This window comes from Phyllopteryx taeniolatus, chromosome 9 (genome assembly GCF_024500385.1).
Source record: "Phyllopteryx taeniolatus isolate TA_2022b chromosome 9, UOR_Ptae_1.2, whole genome shotgun sequence".
In the NCBI taxonomy this organism is placed as follows: Eukaryota; Metazoa; Chordata; class Actinopteri; order Syngnathiformes; family Syngnathidae; genus Phyllopteryx; species Phyllopteryx taeniolatus.
Window position 1 is genome coordinate 22382489 of NC_084510.1, and position 18450 is coordinate 22400938.

Consider the following 18450-nt stretch of genomic DNA (forward strand, 5'->3'; position numbering starts at 1 on the left):
TGATGGTGAAAAGGATCATAAAATTGCGGCCAGTTGGTTTGGTATGGCACTGTGTTGAGACATGGTTAAGATTCTTTATTGTAGTCCCTGGAAGGAACAGGTCTACTAAAGAGGTCAATACCCTTGAATTTGTTTAATCTTGTTAATGGTTTTCATCAGAGCCCCTGATGCACTTAATCAGCAGGCACTGCGGCTATTTAATGCACTTAATTCACTGTAGGAGTGTTGCCCTTGAAGTGCAGTCGACATCAGATTGACACATTTTAGATTTACTGAATCATTTCACCCATTTCTGAGTGTTCGTGTCCTGGAAATTCAGACTTTTACAAATGTTCTCCATGGATTTCCTTACAGGAAGTTGGTACATTTTCATTCATAAGATTTGATTTGAGTCAGACAATAGAACAATGGTTCTTTATCAGCATCTTATCAATATAGACTAAATACCAGGATGTGCCTCACCCCCTCCACCTCATTTTTTGTTTTGTTTTGTTCAAGCCTGATTGAATACACTAAAGACTTTGATCTGTGCTTCTCTCATACTCCATCCACGCCTTTTCAGGCCTCATCACCCGGAATGAAACACGAGTGTGGTTAATTGTGATTAATTGCAGTATAAACTCCATCCGCAGTCCACAAACCTTTTATTGTAAAAAAACGCACATAAATAGCTATATCCCCCTAACTGCATATTTTGGTTTTGTTTTGTTTAGCTAACAAGCCCCAAGAGAGAGATTTTTAGGAAAAGGCTTGTAACAATTGCTAATCAAGGGGGAATCGTATGTGTGGACTGATGGTGAAACGTTTTGTCAGCTTTATTTTTAACACAACATTAACAATATCTGCATTATAGGAGACAATCTTCATCTATAGACCCAAATTTACTAAAATCAGAGATTTTGGAAAATATTCACCTCGGTCAAAAATATTGAAAATCTTTTTTTTAAAGCATGATCCTGGATATAAGCAAACACATTGAAATATTACATGATTCTAAAAAATGTTTTATCTCTGCAGACATGACCTCAATGGTTGTCATGTTTAATCTGATCAAAATTCACAGGAAAGAGATTCCACACTCTTGAAGTGTTGAAGTGGCCAAATATTTGGTACTGTGTCCAGAATGCAATGAATGGATGCAAATGCTTGATGATCCATAAGGCCTTCAGCTTCCACAATGCTAACTAGCCTGCAAGCTGAACACACACACACACACACACGCACGCACGGACACGTATCTCGCTGAACATCATGTGGTGTTTACGGGCTGCTGTAATCCAGAGATCCCGTGGGTCGATGAGCAAGTCGCGCAGGACCGTCTCGGAACGATTGACACTCCGATTAATTGATTTTCAGATAGAAGCCAGCAGGCAGGTAGAGGAGGCGTGAGCCAACCAGATGAGCAGCAGCAATCCAGTAAAGCTGTTGCTTTTTCACTGGTTTCACACACATGAATTTTGTCGGTGTAGACCTTTACCTGGAAATCACCTTTTGCCTAATTTTTGTTTTTGAAGGAGTATAACATCTAGTGATAAATGATTCATCTTCCACAAATAAGGGATTACAAATCTTAAAAACAAATCCTTTCAAATAAATTATTAGCACCTTAACAGTCCAAGTGATACTGTAAGATGCAAATGTGCAGCTGGGGGCTTTTCTGGCTGCACAGATTCTACCATCAACCCAAGTCTGTCATGTAAACACCTTTTATTCTAGGTATGTGCTCTGGTTGGAGCAACCCTAAAATGTGGTTGTTCCCCGTTAATCTGGCCTCCCTCGTATTTTCCCACCGATTTAAGCGCTTTTATTAAATCAAGTGCCCCAGGAAGGTGCAACATCAAATTGCACTCAAGGTTCGGGTGCACTAACACCACACATACTAATAATATTGTAAAAGAGACTTCCAGAAAGCAGTCAACTGTATTAATCCTGCTACTGTTTCAAATGGAAAATGTATTGTAACGTTCAGGAAAAGACTGTTGTTTCACGTTTTTATTACGAGGACTATTCATTTTATACTCTAATTTGAAAACCAGTAGTCATTGTAGGGTCTGTGTCTGTTTTGGTAATTGGATGTAATGTTTGGAAACTGATATTAAAAATAGAAAAACAACTGGTTATATTATTTACGTTTTAAAATAGAAAAAACACAATTCAAATACAGCTTGATTTTCTTTTTTGTTGTCTGAAACGAGTAAGGAAAAGTTGAATATTCATATATTCAATAGCCGTTATTCAACTTTTCCTTACTTGTTCCAGACAACAAAAAAGAAAATCAAGCTGTATTTGAATTTTGTTTTTTCTATTTTAAAACTTAAATCAAATAACCATTTCTATTTTTAATGTCTGTCTCCAAACATATCCAATTACCAAAACAGACACGGAGCATCGTAGTTACTTCACTTCGGCTTTATGTACTCCTCGCTTCTCTCTGACCATGTCCACTGTAGAGAGCGTAGATGCCATTTCTTCCTTCAGTGCAGTTAAATTAAGATGAGGCGCTGGTGGGCCACCTCCAATCCCTTGTCTGTGCCTGTGGTACAAACAGATTTAGTTTTTCATGGTGGTCCTTAAGTCACATGATTTGTGCTTCAGCTCAGTGGCAGTTCGTGTACACCTCCCCACGGCAGTGACATCCTGGGCAATTTTGGCAAGTGGTCTTTTGGTGAGAGTCAGCCTTCAGCGTTCCCTGACCAAACAAAATTGCAGGGTGCCTTTGGACACGCAGCACCAGCACCTTCAGCTCCTCATCCTTGAAATTTGGCTTCCTTTTAGACATCATTGCTTTCATATTGTACTTTTGCTGGTAGCAAAACATTACCATGTTCTTAATCAGTTTAATTCAGTGATTAGCAACCAGGGTGCCTTGCCACAGCAATGTGCCATGTAAGATGATCATGGGTGCCGCAGGAAATAATCCAATTTCGCTTAATGTCAGATTTTTAAAATGTTTTTAAAATTAATTTAAAATAGTTAAGTTTGTTTATTATCTACGCCAATAACGTATGGTGACAGGCACAACAATTAAATGCTCTTTCATTTGTTGACAAAAGGTAATATAAACTTGTCTAAGAACCTGTTGCCATTGATAAAACAGAATAAATCATGGCTTCCTTTGAGTCCACTGCATTAAAATGATTATGCAAATGATATTTTTATCAGATTTTTGCTAAATAGTTGCTACAAATCACAACCATCAGAATATATTTTAAATGTTTTTGAACAAACCTCCCAATGATAACAGTATTTATTTGGGGAAAAACAAGAAACTTAAAACATTCACGTTTCATTTTGACATAGGATGACCCCTTATTTGATAGAAGCTTCACATTAAACCTGTGAGTTTTTGCTTACATTTCTTTGAGATGCTGTATTATCATGCTTGAAATATTTTTTTTTTAACCTTCGAAACAATGCTCGACCTTTTTGCCCATTTTATTTTCGTTACGTACGAACCAAACCAGTAACTAAATCATAATCAATTTCTGTTTGTGCATTTTTTTTAACTGTCAATTTGAAATAATGTCCTGTTTTTAAATAAAGGTGTGGAAATTAAGTTTAAAAAAAAAAAATCTTGATTCATAGATTAAATTAAAAAAAGATTGACAGATTAATCGATTATTAAAATAATCATTAGTTCCAGCCCTAAAATGAACAGCACTGATAAAATAGTGCACTCCATTTTGCCTTGTCATAAATAATCAGCAATCAGCTCCACACAATTGACAGTATTCTTAACATTCAGTTAATCTATTTATCCATAATTTTGCCCATCCTGCTAACAATTCAACACAGTCAGGCGCCATGCATAAAAAAAGAAATTAAAATAAAATATTTAGCTTATAGAACACCTTGCCAGAAATTCTGTGCTGTTGTCAGGTTGTCAGTGATGTCACGCTGTGATGAGATTTTAATTAGAAGACCTTATCCACTTCTTACCCGAACAGACTGCAGTGTAAGTGCAGCCTAATGAGCAAGATGAGTATGCCTTCCTTGCCCTTCCTCCCATTTTGCTTGCTTTGTTGTTCCAGTTCCCTGATGAATCTCAAGCTAAATTGTTTTCTGTTTGGACGGCAATCCAAGGCCGGAATACACACAATGCCCAAGAGGGTGTGTGTATGTGTCCGTGTGTGTATGTGTGTTCTGGAGTTATTTCAAAGTTGGTGCCGCTCATTCTGGCACGACTTCTACTTATTTTCTCAGTGTCTCTCCAGGAAGTTGTGTTTGAGGTTCCCAGCGCCCAGCAAGGCGTTGAAACAAACATCTCGCCACTGTTTGGAATAGCACCACCTGTCAATTAATATGATGAATAAAAAGCCAGACTGGTCTCAATAGGCCATCAGACTTGGAAAATACATGACAAGGTCTTAAGGTAAATTTCTAAATTGACTATTGGATTCCCCCCCTCCCCCAAGGAACTGTTTTAATGCCAGACTACTGGGCTTAATTGTACTGTAATAGGGCTTCATTTATCTGGCCTAGGGGTTATTGTGTACTCTTTGCTGAACAGGCTTGTTTGCTTTTAGCTATGTAAGCTGAAATGTCTTCATTGGGATTTGAATAGTATTTGTGAGCTTGACGTTTCGGCAGTCAGGGTAGTCTCCCCGCGCCTGATCTTTGGCTGCTCTTGGCATTTCTCGTGTTTGTGGGGTCCCTGGTGCGACTTGAACACTTTTGGGGATATCGAGCCGCCTCGCTCACTACCCCAGGAATGAGAAACACATGCACTTCCCACTCTAAGATCCCTTTTTCCCCCACATACTCCCTTCAGCTAGGCATATACTGTACCTTTACTGTTAGATTTTAGAAGTCTTACATTCCAACTCATAGTGTACGAGTGAAGTGCTCTCACGCTGCGTTTGGATTGTTGCTGTTATGCTCTCGTCTTGTAGGTATCAGTTGGACTGATGTCAAGTGTCAGAACTGATCAAGAAGATATTTCCATTGTATGTAGACTCACATTGTTTCAATGCTTGAAACCCCTAACCCTAGCAACAAAGTAATATGCCTCCGCTAATTGCGAGTGCTCTGGTCTGTGCTGAAAACGCATAGAAAGATACTCGGGTACATATAGTCATATACAACGTCTATCCGAACTTGATTTTGGCTGGCTCTTCATCCACTTCGCAAGGCTGGTAACTCTGCCTAATCTTTGCGAGATCACAGTCGCAGCTGACCAAATTTCCGACATGGTAGAAATTCATCCAAATGATTTACTGCTCCGGCAGTAGCCAATCATTTCTCGTTTCCCCTTAACACGCAATGACTTGCGACGCCCCACCAGACTTGAAATTGGTCCTCATTTGAAAGTAAGTCGGTTGACTTGGAATCGAGCTCCATTCTCAGTCTTTGCCCAGTTTCGCTGTACATAGGTGCTTGTTTTTGTAACACACATTTAAAAAGGAAAAATTGGAGAACCACAAAGCCCTAACTGAAGGTGAATAGAATGGCCATAAAGCCTGCATTAAGCATTTGTCAAAAAGTTGCGTGTGTTTTAGCGCTTCACTAAAAAACTGTTCAAGGGAACCAGATGTCATTTGACAGTTGCTTCAATGCTTTGCTGATGAGATTGTACAGACAGCAGCTGTCTCTCTGTGTGCAAATGTATTATTATTTCTTGCTTCATATGCAAAGCACTTTAAATCAGGAGCCGTTACACTCTGGTGATGGCTGTGAAACCACCCCCAGCTCACTTCTGTTTGGTGCAAACTCAGACAAAATAATGGGAGTTTTTTTTTTTTTTTTGTTTGGTGGTGGTGGGGGTCTTAATTAGTCCATTTAATGGTAGGCCTTCTCTCTGCCGCTAACTGAAAATGTGGAAATAGTTTGAAGAGGAATGTGGTTTGCTTCCCTTTCTGTCAAAGCGTCCAAAGAGTGCGTTGGCTGATGAATGTAAAGCAGGCTGCTTGGCAGGAATGCGAAAGACTGATTGACATGTGAGAAAATATTGCATTTCATCCAGATGCTACATTTGACATATTGCCCTTTTTAGGCACATGCAGGACAAGTGCTACATAAAGTGCTCACACATGGTTGTTATAAGCGCAGTGTTAATTTTCACCTTTTTAGAGTGAAGGTGTTCACCAAACAAGGTGAACTCATGTCAGGGAACATGCTATATTGCTACAAGGCAAGCTGACTTTTTGTTTTGTAAATGAAACTGAAGGGATGTGAGCGTTCACAAGATCATGGGCAGCGACATCACACAGTAATGGCATGAATACATTCCCAGCTTTTCTGCAGCTATTTCATTCATGCCGCTACCAAACACTTCTGCCCTCCCAAAGCCTGGTGGAGTATATCTTTTACTTGCGTTAATTTCTCACAATCTGTACACAGAGTTATGTATACTGTATATGTCAACTATGACAATGGCCAAACAAAATCATGCAGAAATATCTCATACTGGACAGTGGAACATTATAGGTTCATCAGAATCCGGGAGGCGGGTGGAGCTCTCTTGTAGGAAACTTAGGAAAGGAAAACAATGACAATATCATAAAATCAGTCAAATGTGCACTGAACAGTTACTTTCTGTGATGTGCAGAGAAAAGATTGTTTGGCTAGGAGGCGTGTCTCTTCACATTAAGACTACAGCGCTTTTTGTGGCAGCCATTCTTTACTTGTTATTATAGATGTTGGCTATTGTGCTGAGCAGCCAGGACAGAAATATGTGACATAAAACAAGCTACTGGTGCATCGCGATAAGTTCCATTTTCCGGGACTGTTCTCACATTTCTCCTATTTGCAGCACTGGTTCCCTTCTGACATGGTGAAAAAAAATCAAAACGCGTTGAGTCAATCCTTCAGATAATCACGAGCTGGAGTCTAGCAAGATTTGCTGAATTCTCAACCTTTTGTGTGACGAGAAGCCGGCAAAAGATGTTGTCTGTTTCAAAATTGTACAACCTTCATGGTGTTTGAATTTTTAAGTCCTGCGGATAGCCATGTTATTGTTGACATATCTTTTTAATAAAGTGAAACCAGCAGCTACTTGATGCCGTTGATATCTGTGAGTTGCAAATGTTGACACTTTAAATTTTTGGCCGTTGCACATCATTAAGCAACAAGGTTGACATCGTCTCATTGCTCACACAATTTGTGCCCGGAAATGGTCTCAAGTTAGCAATCGTGAAAATGATTTTGGGCGTGTCTCTCGTTTCCGACAATCATGTTGGCGCAGAGTCACAGTGCTATGTCGCAAATTATTATAGTACCGTATTTCCATGAACATAAGGCACAGCGTATTAAAAAGTCTATTTCTGTATTTAACACATACATAAGGCGTATTATTGGGCGCAGGCATGGTAAAACATACGCTAGCTTAAAACATACGGTAGCATGCATGCACGCTAAAACAATGTTTTTAAAAAGGCAGCGGGAGCAAAACTGTGTTCGGTTGTACTTTATTGAAGTAGTTTAACAATGTACTCACGTTATTTTTTGATCAATCCTCATCCACAAATCCATCAAAGACCTCATCTTCTGTATCCGAAATGAACAGCGGGGCAAGTTCTCCATCAAACACGCCAGGTTCCCTCTCGTCATTGTCAGAGTCAGTCTCGTTGCCGGGGGGCTGTTCAGCAATGATGCAGGGCTTTCGCGAAAGGTCGAACAACAGTGCAAGCAGACACATTAGCCCAAGCATCCACAATCCATTCACGAATTGTGGCGTAACTCGCCCGGCGCTGCCTCCTAGTCTTAGTAAAGCTGTGTTCGCCATCTGTCATCCATCGCTCCCACGCTGCTCGCAACTTCACTTTGAACGCCCTGTTTACACCGATGTCCAGCGGTTGGAGTTCCTTCGTCAAGCCTCCCGGAATGATGGCAAACTCCGAGTTAATGCACTCAGTCGAATGCTGACTGTAGAGACGCTTCTCCCGGCTGTTCTTTGCTCATTAATCCATTGCTCGAGTTGGTCTTCCAACTCGGCCACCTCACCTTGTTTCCGCGGAAACTCAGCTTCATCTTCTTGACTTGGCGAAGCTCGTTGTCCTGCTTACTCCACTTGCGAACCATGGATTCGTTGATCTTGAATTCTCTCGCGGCTGCTCGATTCCCACGTTCCTCCGCGTAACTGATAGCTTGCAGTTTAAACTGTGCTTCGTAAGCGTGTCTCTGCGTAGGTGCCATTTTCGGGGGTCCTTAGCCAAACCGATGTTGTTTTGCACAATGCACACCCCGGCACTATATACCTACTGGGGGCGTGCCTTTAGTTTCCTCTTTCACACGCACCCGTCACCCTTTAACGTCTGCATGCTGTCCTCAGTCACGTCCGCCTTTCCTCTATATAAGCAGCGTGTCGGCAGGAAATGCTCCCAGTCAGTCAAGCGGCGCGCTCATCATAGTCACACAACAACATTTACAGAATTTGGAACTCATTATGAGGCGCCCCGTCCATTTTGGAGAAAATTTAAGAGTAAAAATGTAATTAAATTTAATGTAAAATTTATGTGCGCCTTATGGTCGTGAAAATACGGTAATTGGGCTTTCAAGGTGGGAGGTCATAACTGCTTCGGATAATTAACATGAAACCCAAGTGTGCCACATGATGACTAGCCAAAGAATGAATGTGTTGTCTCTGTGAACTGTAATGGCGGCGTGATCTGTCTTGTCATGTCAAGGTTGCGTTACCAAATTTTTTGGTGGTTTGCTTTCTCCAGTCCAAATGCATTACATCATCATCTTAAGGACTAAAACCTCCAGTTTTAATTCAGGAGAAATGTAACAAGCAGTTGTCCTAATAAAATTGGATTGGAACAGAGACATCTAGGAAATATGAAATTTCTTCTTTAGAAAGACTACTTTTATTTAGCAGGCAATTAATTTTAATACCAGTCAATAATAAATAAAGAAGTGCAAGCTATGAGAATCATGTTTTACCTGTCTGTTAAAAGACCCCATGCCTTTTAACAATTTCCCACATAAATTACAGCGACAAAGATAAAAATCCCCCCTGGCAAGAGCAATATTAATTTCTTTTTGGTGTGTTTTTGTTTAGATTTTTTCATTTTCTACTTCCTTTATCCCACATTTGTTCAAGCAGTCGTAATAGCAAATCTGTTTGTTGCCCAGCGTGGCATCTTCCTTGCCCCACTGAATCAGTCAACCCACACTGTTTGGACCTGCTATGACTTATCTGCTCTTGGGACCTGTGGGAAGCCTCGAGGGGTGTGGTGAACTTTCACGCCGCAGCAGAAGGAGCAAATTGAGAGTTGTGTGCATTAGACTGCCCCAACATGTGGCTTTGCTTATTATTCAAAGATAGATAGGTAACAAAAACAAGCCCTGTGTTATTTTATTTAATATATGTTTTTGATAGAAGTGATATGTGGGATGTAATGTACATCATATCATGATACACAGTTTCAGTTTTGCATGAAATATTTTTAGTCATTTTTTGCCTATGTAGAATAAGTTCACCACAGTGGATAGAATTTTTTTTTTCATTTATCACTGACGGTGTCAATCAAAAGTAAACATTGGTTATATGATCATTAACACACATTTTTCGACAGTGTGTTACTGTACCGTAATTTCTCATGTATAATGCGCACCCATGTATAATACGCACCCCCAAAGTTGACCTAAAAATTCGGGAAAACTCTTTGACCTATGTATAATGCATTTTTACAATGCATGATTTTGCTTCTACCTATATGATCAAAACATGAAGTATTATCTGTATTTTGTTAGTTTTTTCAAATAATTATTCTGAAGCACTTTATTTGAGCACGTAATACTTGTTCTTATTTTGAAATTCACAGTCCTACTTTTATTTAGTAAATGACAAAGTTATGTTCATATGTTTGACTACCCAGGCAGAATTTTTAAGATGTGTACAATTTTTTAAAGAAAACATGAAAGACCAGGCGAATCACATTTATTTTTTATTGTAATGGGATTCAATTTAAACTGTCAAGCATTTCAGAAAAATCATACGGTGGCATACTAGAATGAAAGTGTACAGCTTTTTCATAATCTCTAGATGGCGGCATACATTTATAAAATGTGAACGTTGTTTTTTTAAAAAAAAATTATTTTACCCTATGCCTATGTATAATGCGCACTATTGACATTTGACAATTTTGGTGGGGGGAAAAAATGTGCATTATACATGAGAAATTACGGTATATTTAGAATAGTAATGTATATATCTGAAGTTGTGGTTGTTCTGTAATTCTATGTATTTAGTGTCTTAATTACTTCATATGACCTTATTAGAGCCCATCTGTCACTGTCCAACGAAAAACATAGTCTTGCCAGCATATCCTGGGTCTTGCTGGGGTCATCCCCCAGGTGGGACTTGCCTGGAACACCTCACCAGGGTGGCATTGAGGAGGCATCCTAACCAAATGACTGAGCCATCTCATCTTGCTCCTCTAATGACATACCACTTTATTTTCATCCTTTTTTTTGTTTTTGTTTAATGTGACCCTAAACCTTGGGCATTTTTTTTTCTTTCTCTGTATAACTCACTGACAAGGATGTCCCATAGACTGAGTGCGTGCATCTGCAACAAATGGCCGTGTGTATAGTTTTATGATTATTGGTTGTAGTTTCGACGCAGAAATGTTTGTGTTATTGTTCTTAAAATGTGTATGTTCATGTCAAGGCCTCCCTCCCTGATAATTGCCTTTACCACTAATAGATACTTCATCCTTTGCAGCTGAGTAACTAAACACACTTGTCCACTACATGCACTTGATGCTAATACCTGGGATGCACTAGATATTCTAACTTGACTCCCAGATGTCTAATGCTGGTGAAACGCTCCTGTGGTGGTTGTTAGGCTGTTGTTGTTTTTTTCCCAAGGCTCTCGGGAGGTTCTTGGCTTGTTGTTGAGTGTGATATTATGGAACAAATAGCTCAGTAGAGCAGCGGAGGAGATTGCCCTCAGGGCGATGAAAAGGGGGAAAGGAGTTTGTATGCCGAGACATTACATGCTCTTTTGATCGATAGGGCCTTTGATACTTGTTTCTTATTAAAGTAATCAGATGTAAAAACTTGAAAACGTGGCTAAAAGGTACAATGCGTTCATGTTAAACCATTAGATATAATTGTAATTTGCATGAGTTTCCTTGATTTAACATAGATGGTTTAAGCAAGGCTATCCTCCATCCTAGGCCCAGCACAAAATGCATTTTCTGCTCGGCTCAATCAGCGATGCTGTGGCTTTAATCCTTTGGCCTCGGGGGACAGTTGACATGGATGAGAGTAAACTGTTGACATGGAGCTGTCTCCTATGCGCTCTGATCAAAGCCTGCGCGGCCCTCCTGTTTCACAACCTTCCTTCAAACATGCTCTGAGTCTCTGCCACAGATGCAGCCTCCCTCTCAGTTTCACACGCATCATTTTCATCCACCACGAATTGATAGATATTATAACAACGCGGCTATTTATGACGTTTCCACCGTAACCTCTGTGACCTTCCTCGAAGCACGTTGCGTTCGATTTGGAATACACTCACGCCTCTGTGAATGCCATTTTTGGAGGCATCAATGTGCTGACTTAAAGAGCAAGGGAGAACTTGGCTTGATGCAGCGCTGTTTAATTAATCCCCAGTAATGATGCAACTATTAGTAACAGCCAAGATTATTTTAAGTGGCTGCAGGGGTGAGAGGTTATGAGTTGCTGGATATACAAGAGATAAAAGTCAACGACTTTTAACTCATTGATTTCTGGGTTCTATTGCCATCATGTATTATTGTGGCAGATATTTGTTTCATGTACAGTGAAACAAGTTGTTTGCTAAATTTTTTAACACAATACTGTACGTACCTTCTGTAATGGTAATTAGGCATGTACTGGTTCCTAGTTTCAAAACCACTAAAACTTTCTGTCAGCAGTGTGAGCTGTTTTTTTTTTTTGTGTGTGCATTTGTTTTTTGTTTTGTTTTTCAGTTGTCAGTGCAGGCAAAGTGACATTTGGGTTTACTGTTTTAAATATTGGACATGAGGAATGTTGTTGTTAGCAAAAGACACTATTCAGTCCTGCTAATTTTTATACTGTTAAATGTGTATTGGGTTATATTTGATGTATCTGTATTGTTATTAGGCGGCACGGTGGATGACCGGTTAGAGCCTCAGCCTCACATTTCTGAGGACCGGGGTTCAATCCCCCGGCCCCGCCTGTGTGGAGTTTGCATGTTCTCCTTGTGCCTGCGTGGGTTTTCTCCGGGCACTCCGGTTTCCTCCCACATCCCAAATCATGCATGAATTGGAGACTCTAAATTGCCCGTAGGTGTGAATGTGAGTGCGACTGGTTGTTTGTATGTATGTGCCCTGCGATTGGCTGGCAACCAGTTCAGGGTGTACCCCGCCTCCTGCCCGATGATAGCTGGGATAGGCTCCAGCATGCCTGCAACCCTACTAGTGAGGAGAAGCGGCTCAGAAAATGCATCGATGGATGGTTGTATTGTTATTAAAGATGATGCACATTTAAGTAGCAATAATATTAACACCATATGTAGCGTCATTACTTGAAAATTATAGTTTATATTTTAAGCATCTTGATTAGCCCCAAGGGAGGGAATTATTATATTTTGGGTCTTGCATACCTGCAAAAACACTGTCAAGACTGTAAACTAGTTGACCGTGTTATTTTATATTTGACTACATTTGTTGTACTGTTGCGTAAAAACGTTTACAAACAATCTAAAAAAATTGCGATAGTAATCGAGATGGGACCATATCAACCAGCCCTATCGTCCAATAAAACTAATATTGAGTAAAATTACTCACTCTTTGACGACACCTCATAGACACAGAATGGAGTGTAATGGACAGTTAAATTATATCCATTGTTAAAAAGTTTCTCTAGTAATTTTTAGGGCTGCATGATATTGGAAAAAAATTAAATGGCATTTTTTTTTAACCCTGCGATACATATTGTAATATGAAAGAATATAGGACGCACATGTATGTTGCGATGATAATGCTCAAATGACATATCGTGCAGCTCTAATAATTTTTAATACTAGTCATTAATTAGCTGTTATGTTTTTAGGCCACAAACTATTAATATTATCTGCTTTGTAAAATTTATCTGTGTAGTGTGTATGCAATCAATATTTGATTAATTGTATTGGTTCTTCTGTACTGACTGTTGCCAGGCTGTTTCCTATGTTCCAGTAAGTTCCATTTCAGGTGATTTGCATCTTAGTTGTTTTACCATTACTACTTGTCACAAAAGTGTAGAAAGAGTTTAACCACTGTAAACCTTTAAACAAAAAGACAAAATATTTTCAGTTTTGTTAAGAATGGAGTCTTATGACTTATGTATCCACCCACTTCGCATAGCTTAAGTGTTTACTCTTCTGTTCTCATATCATTCTTCTAACACCTTTTGCTGGGGTGGTTGCTGTGATGCAGGAAAGCAAAGAAAAAGCTTAACTCGCCAAGAGTTAATCCTTCAGTCTCTTCATGACGTCGGCACTTGGATGTTTTGTGTGACTTTAGGCTCTTATTTTTCCAAGTGGAAATAAATTCTAGAGCTTCCAATGTATATAATATAATTTTTGAAGTCTGAGACACTAAAAAAAATCTGTTTGATGCTTGTCAAAAGTACAACAAGAAACGGTGTGATTGAATCCTTTGCAGTTGACAGTGTCACTGCTTGTGGCAGCCATACTGTAGCGCATCAGTGGTGCAGCTGAGTTCCAGGCCAGCTGCTGCTCAAATGGATGTAATTGTTGGTAACTGTTGGAGTGCACAACACATCACCGGCTCTGCAGGCTGGCAAATCTTGTTGTCTGCAGGTCTTGATGGTGATGATCATTGCCAGCCATTCAGGCTCTATGTCAAACGATGCTTACTGGTCTGGAAGCGAGAGATTTTCGTTGGCACACGTTTCTTGTTATTGCTTCTAAGGATAAGACATCGGGGTGGTAGATACTGGTGAAGTGTATTTTGATCATTATCTCTCTCCGTGGTTACCAGCATGCTGGGAGTTTCAGCAACCTCCATTTGATAAGATACTTAAGCAGTAATACAAAATTCCAAGGGTAGAAATTCAATGAATGTCATATTTATAACCCACTGGCCTAGCCTAGCACAACACTAACATTTGGCAATCTTATTTTGGTGGCCTCCCTAAATGTTCTCTTCTCCTCACAGTTGCATCAGATGGCCAGCCTCACCATGCTGAAGCAAGACATCATGGGGGCACAGGTCTAATAAGGGACAGGAGGGCAGCTGGGGACTCCTACTGGTCCTACTCAGGTAAATCTCTCATTTCAGAATCAGTTGTTTGTCTTCTCAATTTATTGGTCTCTGTGAGAGAAATTGTATGATTTGTATGAGTGTTTTTTTCTTTTTCTTTTTTAAAAATGCATTACATATCCTCCCGAACTCCCTTCTATTTTAACAGGAAGTCATAGGCACTGTACTAAGATATAACTCTTAGATTTATCTGCGTTCCTGGCGAATGTTTTCATCAGACGCGCACAGCAACAGTTGGCTGAGATGTGAAAACAGCTGTATTTCTTGGCCTCCCTCCTGCTTCTCATTATTGTTAGCATACATACTTTTAATGCCAAACAAAGTGCTTTTGGGAAATAAAGACTTGCCTACTTCATATTTCCCTCCACTAGAAAAAACACTGCAGCCCAAAGTGACCACTCATACGGAGGCGTGTACTGTTAAGTGTCGGTGTAGTTTTGTTTTTCTAGCATACTTTAGGGATGCGGCTGCAATCTGTTTGACAAGTGGAAATTGTACAACAGGTCAACCACAATCTGTTCTGTACTTCGTCTTCGATTTGGTCAACTTTTAAAACCATTTCCCGTATACCAGTAGATCTATAAATTTGGAATAATGCATCTTTGAGTCCAAATTACCAGTAATAATGCCAATAATATTTTATTTACTTTATTTACTGTAGAGGCAATGTTTTAAGGAACATTATTAGTCCTTAAAGCCAATGGACAAATAAAGAAACTTAGCAAAAATAAATAAAAATAAATAACTGTTGTGCTTAGTCATCCACATGACTGCCAGCATACATCTCCAACGATCATGATACTGAAACACTAGGCAAGGCTGGACATACCGTTAAATATTTGGACTCTGCAGCAGTCTTTCTGCTTTAAAGATGTCCTCTTACTTCACAGTTGCATAGAAGAAAAAGACACACACAGACTTAATTCTTTGATGCTGGCTGAAACGAGTTCTCATATTATGTGCAGCTTCAAGGTGTGGATGGTGGAAGTTGAAATGTTATGCACAGCCTTTAAAAGGCAACAACTGATGTTAAGTTCAAAGACTGAAAAAAATAAATGTTGATATGAGAACTTATTAATGATATGTCATGGTATAAACTGTGGGGGGTGTAAACACAGCCACTACGGTTTTGAATTTGGGTTACGATTTAACCAGAAACATTCTGCATTCATTACATTTACTATTAAGGCATCCAACCCCAGTTCGACATTTTGAGGTTCCTCATGAAACTAGAAATTAGTAAACCTGACTGGTTTACTAATGCTTGTTCAATAGCATGGACTTTTTCCTGCTAAGCACATGTTGTTGTTGTTGTTGTTGTTGTTGTTTTTAAGCACCGGTTCATGTTCAGCCATACAGATTTGCATCAGACACCTGAGGCCCCAGTGCAAACAAAGCTGTCCAGCAGGAAATAGAGGTTATGTGCTTTGGTAAAGGGCACCTCACTTTATGGGTCTGGGAGGCGAGAAGCACTCTGTTAAATTGTATTTACAGCTTCCAAGGTCCAAAAACGCCATCTGGAAAAATAACTAACTTGCTGTTGAAATGTAATGCATTTCTATGAATGATTGCATTGAGGGGGCAGTTTGTATTTGATAAAACAATTGCAAAAGAAGCCTATGTTTATATGCAGCAATTGGAACAACAGGGCAAGTTTGCTAAGGTGTGCATGTCACTTAAGATACAGGTCTTATTCTCTCCCAGTTGACCGGCACCAGAAGTGAATGTTTCACTTCACTACTTCACTTCCTACAATATGTTACACGTTAGAGGGGCTTGTAATCACTTGAAACCTGACATTGTTTTTCCAAGCCACCTCCCTTAAGATTAGCAAAGCAAGGCAAATTTATTTATATAGCGCATTTCATACACATGGTAACTCCATGTGCTTGACATGATTAAAAGCATTTAAAAACAAAGAAAAAAAAATCTTATAAACATTTAAAACAAAGAGGAAAAATAATAATAAATAAAAATACAATTAAAACAGCATACAGTGCAAGAAATATCATTTAAAAGTGGAAATGCTCTAAAAAGCATGGGAAAAAAAGATTTTTTAACCTGGACTTAAAAACATGCACACTTGACATGCTGACGTCACTTCTGTTGGCAACTTATTCCATTTGTGTGCAGCATCATAGCTAAATGCTGCTTCACCATGTTTGCTTTGGACTCTGTGCTCCACTATTTGACCTGAGTCTGTCGATCTCAGAGCCCTACTGGGTTTATATTCCGTTAGGATTTCATTCATGTATTCAGGACTTAAACAATTTAGTGATTTTTAGACCAGTAGCAGAAATTTAAAATCTATTCTAAACCTGACTGAAAGCCAGTGTACAGACTTTAGAATTGGAGTAATATGCTCTGACCTCTTTGTTCTGGTCAGAACCCGAGCCGCAGCATTCTGAATGAGCTGCAGCTGTTTAATGCTCTTTTTAGGGTCAGAAGACCATTACAATAGTCGAGTCAACTTGAGATAAAAACATGGATGAGCTTCTCTTGGTCGGCTTGACACATGCAAGCCTTCACTCTGGATATGTTCTTCAGATGGTAGAAGGTAGTTTTAGTAATTTATTTGATATATTTGATTAGGTAATTTATTAAATTCACTAGAATTATTTTGCATCAACATCAGCTTTTTGAAATGTACTGAGTGGCCGCGACAACGAAAAGCATGATAATTTAAAGATTTTTAAATACACGTCCAATTATGGAAAGTAGATAAGAACCCTGCCTTTCAACATAACTGAGGTGGTAACATCAAATTAATTAGTAGCTGACCGCCTCTGTAGGAATTATTGCGTGAAATCACGCATCTCCTCTATAAAAGTTAATGTTAGATGTAATAAAATGTCATTCATTTTTAATGATGAGTATCATTTCAGCCCGCCTCTGCTGTGCAGGAAATCCTATATTTGCAGCAGCGGCTACGCCATTTGACGTATTTCGATTGCGTGTGGATCGTTGATCTTGTGATTTATATTTCAATCCACCTTAATGAAGACCAAACCCATCAATCGGAATCATCTTGATACGTTACAGCTTACGGATTTTTTTTATACATAAATGGTTTCATAAAAAGAACAAAGATGAGGTTTCTGTGGAATTGTACAGTTGGCTAATCCCTCACCAGTCAGCTCGCTTGACCTCTCTGTGAAAGAAAAGGAAGGCATTGAGGCAACATAGAAATGTCCATTGCCTTGAAAAGGTAATTAGCAGCTAAGGCTGTGAATAGAGGACCGACAAGCGTGCCTCAGCAGCTAAATGGTTATTAAGGGCATTTGCTCTGTGCAAGTGAGTGTAAAAAGAAATGCAGACAGCTGGCTGAGGCTGAAGCTGGAAGGTAGTGAGGACAAGACAAGACTTCAGCATTGCGCCACGCACCCTAACATGCATAGAGCCCTACGAAGTTTCACACCCACCACCCTGTGAGCATTTGATAATGAATTAAGACACTGCTTCTATTATTTCCGACATGTCAACATTAAATGTCTCTTCAGTCAAACCGTGCTGTCAAAATCCAAATTTGTCAACATTTCTCCTTTTTTACCTACAGAGTTGTGGCAGTATAGCATGTGACTAGCGTTAACCATAACCTCGCTTTTACAGGTGCTACCAGAATATTGCAATGCAATCATGCATGCAAGCTGAGCATTATATAAATAAATACAAACAATTATCATGAGGAAAAAATACCTAGGTATTAATTTTAAAATGTTGCCCTCCCTCATAGTATGAGGCAATGAGAGCTCTTATCTAACAAGTCACTTTCCTATATGCATTGCTTATGAACCTTGATGTGAGTAGCCTCAAAACCCACAGTATGAAATTTGATTAAAAGTTATTTAAGGCATGTCTTGTGTGTGTGTGTGTGTGTGTGTGTGTGAATGTGGGATAGAAGCATTTTTCATAAGAGGGATGATATCATACTCACAAAAGACTCCCACAGGAACAAACTTATGCATCATTTTTCCTTTTATCTTTGCAGCTTTTACGTCTACCCTGTTAGTTATTTCTCCTGTCTTACTTTATGATTTGTTTAATGTTTCAGCAATGGTTTCATTTTTAACTCTATGCATTTTTTTTTTTTTTTGCACAAGGGCAATGGATTGTTTGCTATGCCCTTATACCTTATCATATTTTACATGTTGTGGCATTGAAATCAAAATGTAGATTTCTGTATAAGAAATCACACAGCTGAGGTTTGGGGTTCGAAACTCCGCTCCAT

The 18450-nt window shown here is 39.3% G+C and overlaps 1 protein-coding gene across 2 annotated transcripts in view; it reads left to right on the plus strand.

Annotated features, from left to right (window-relative positions):
- Positions 1-18450, plus strand: part of ca16b (carbonic anhydrase XVI b) — a 110862-nt gene that overhangs the window by 18055 nt on the left and 74357 nt on the right. The window contains exon 2 of one of the 2 annotated variants that reach the window (XM_061784951.1): positions 14118-14222. The exons of the other annotated variant lie outside the window; for it this stretch is intronic. Within the exon in view, the coding sequence (XP_061640935.1) occupies positions 14118-14222 (105 nt within the window). The remainder of the gene's footprint in view (positions 1-14117; positions 14223-18450) is intronic. 2 annotated transcript variants of the gene reach the window in all.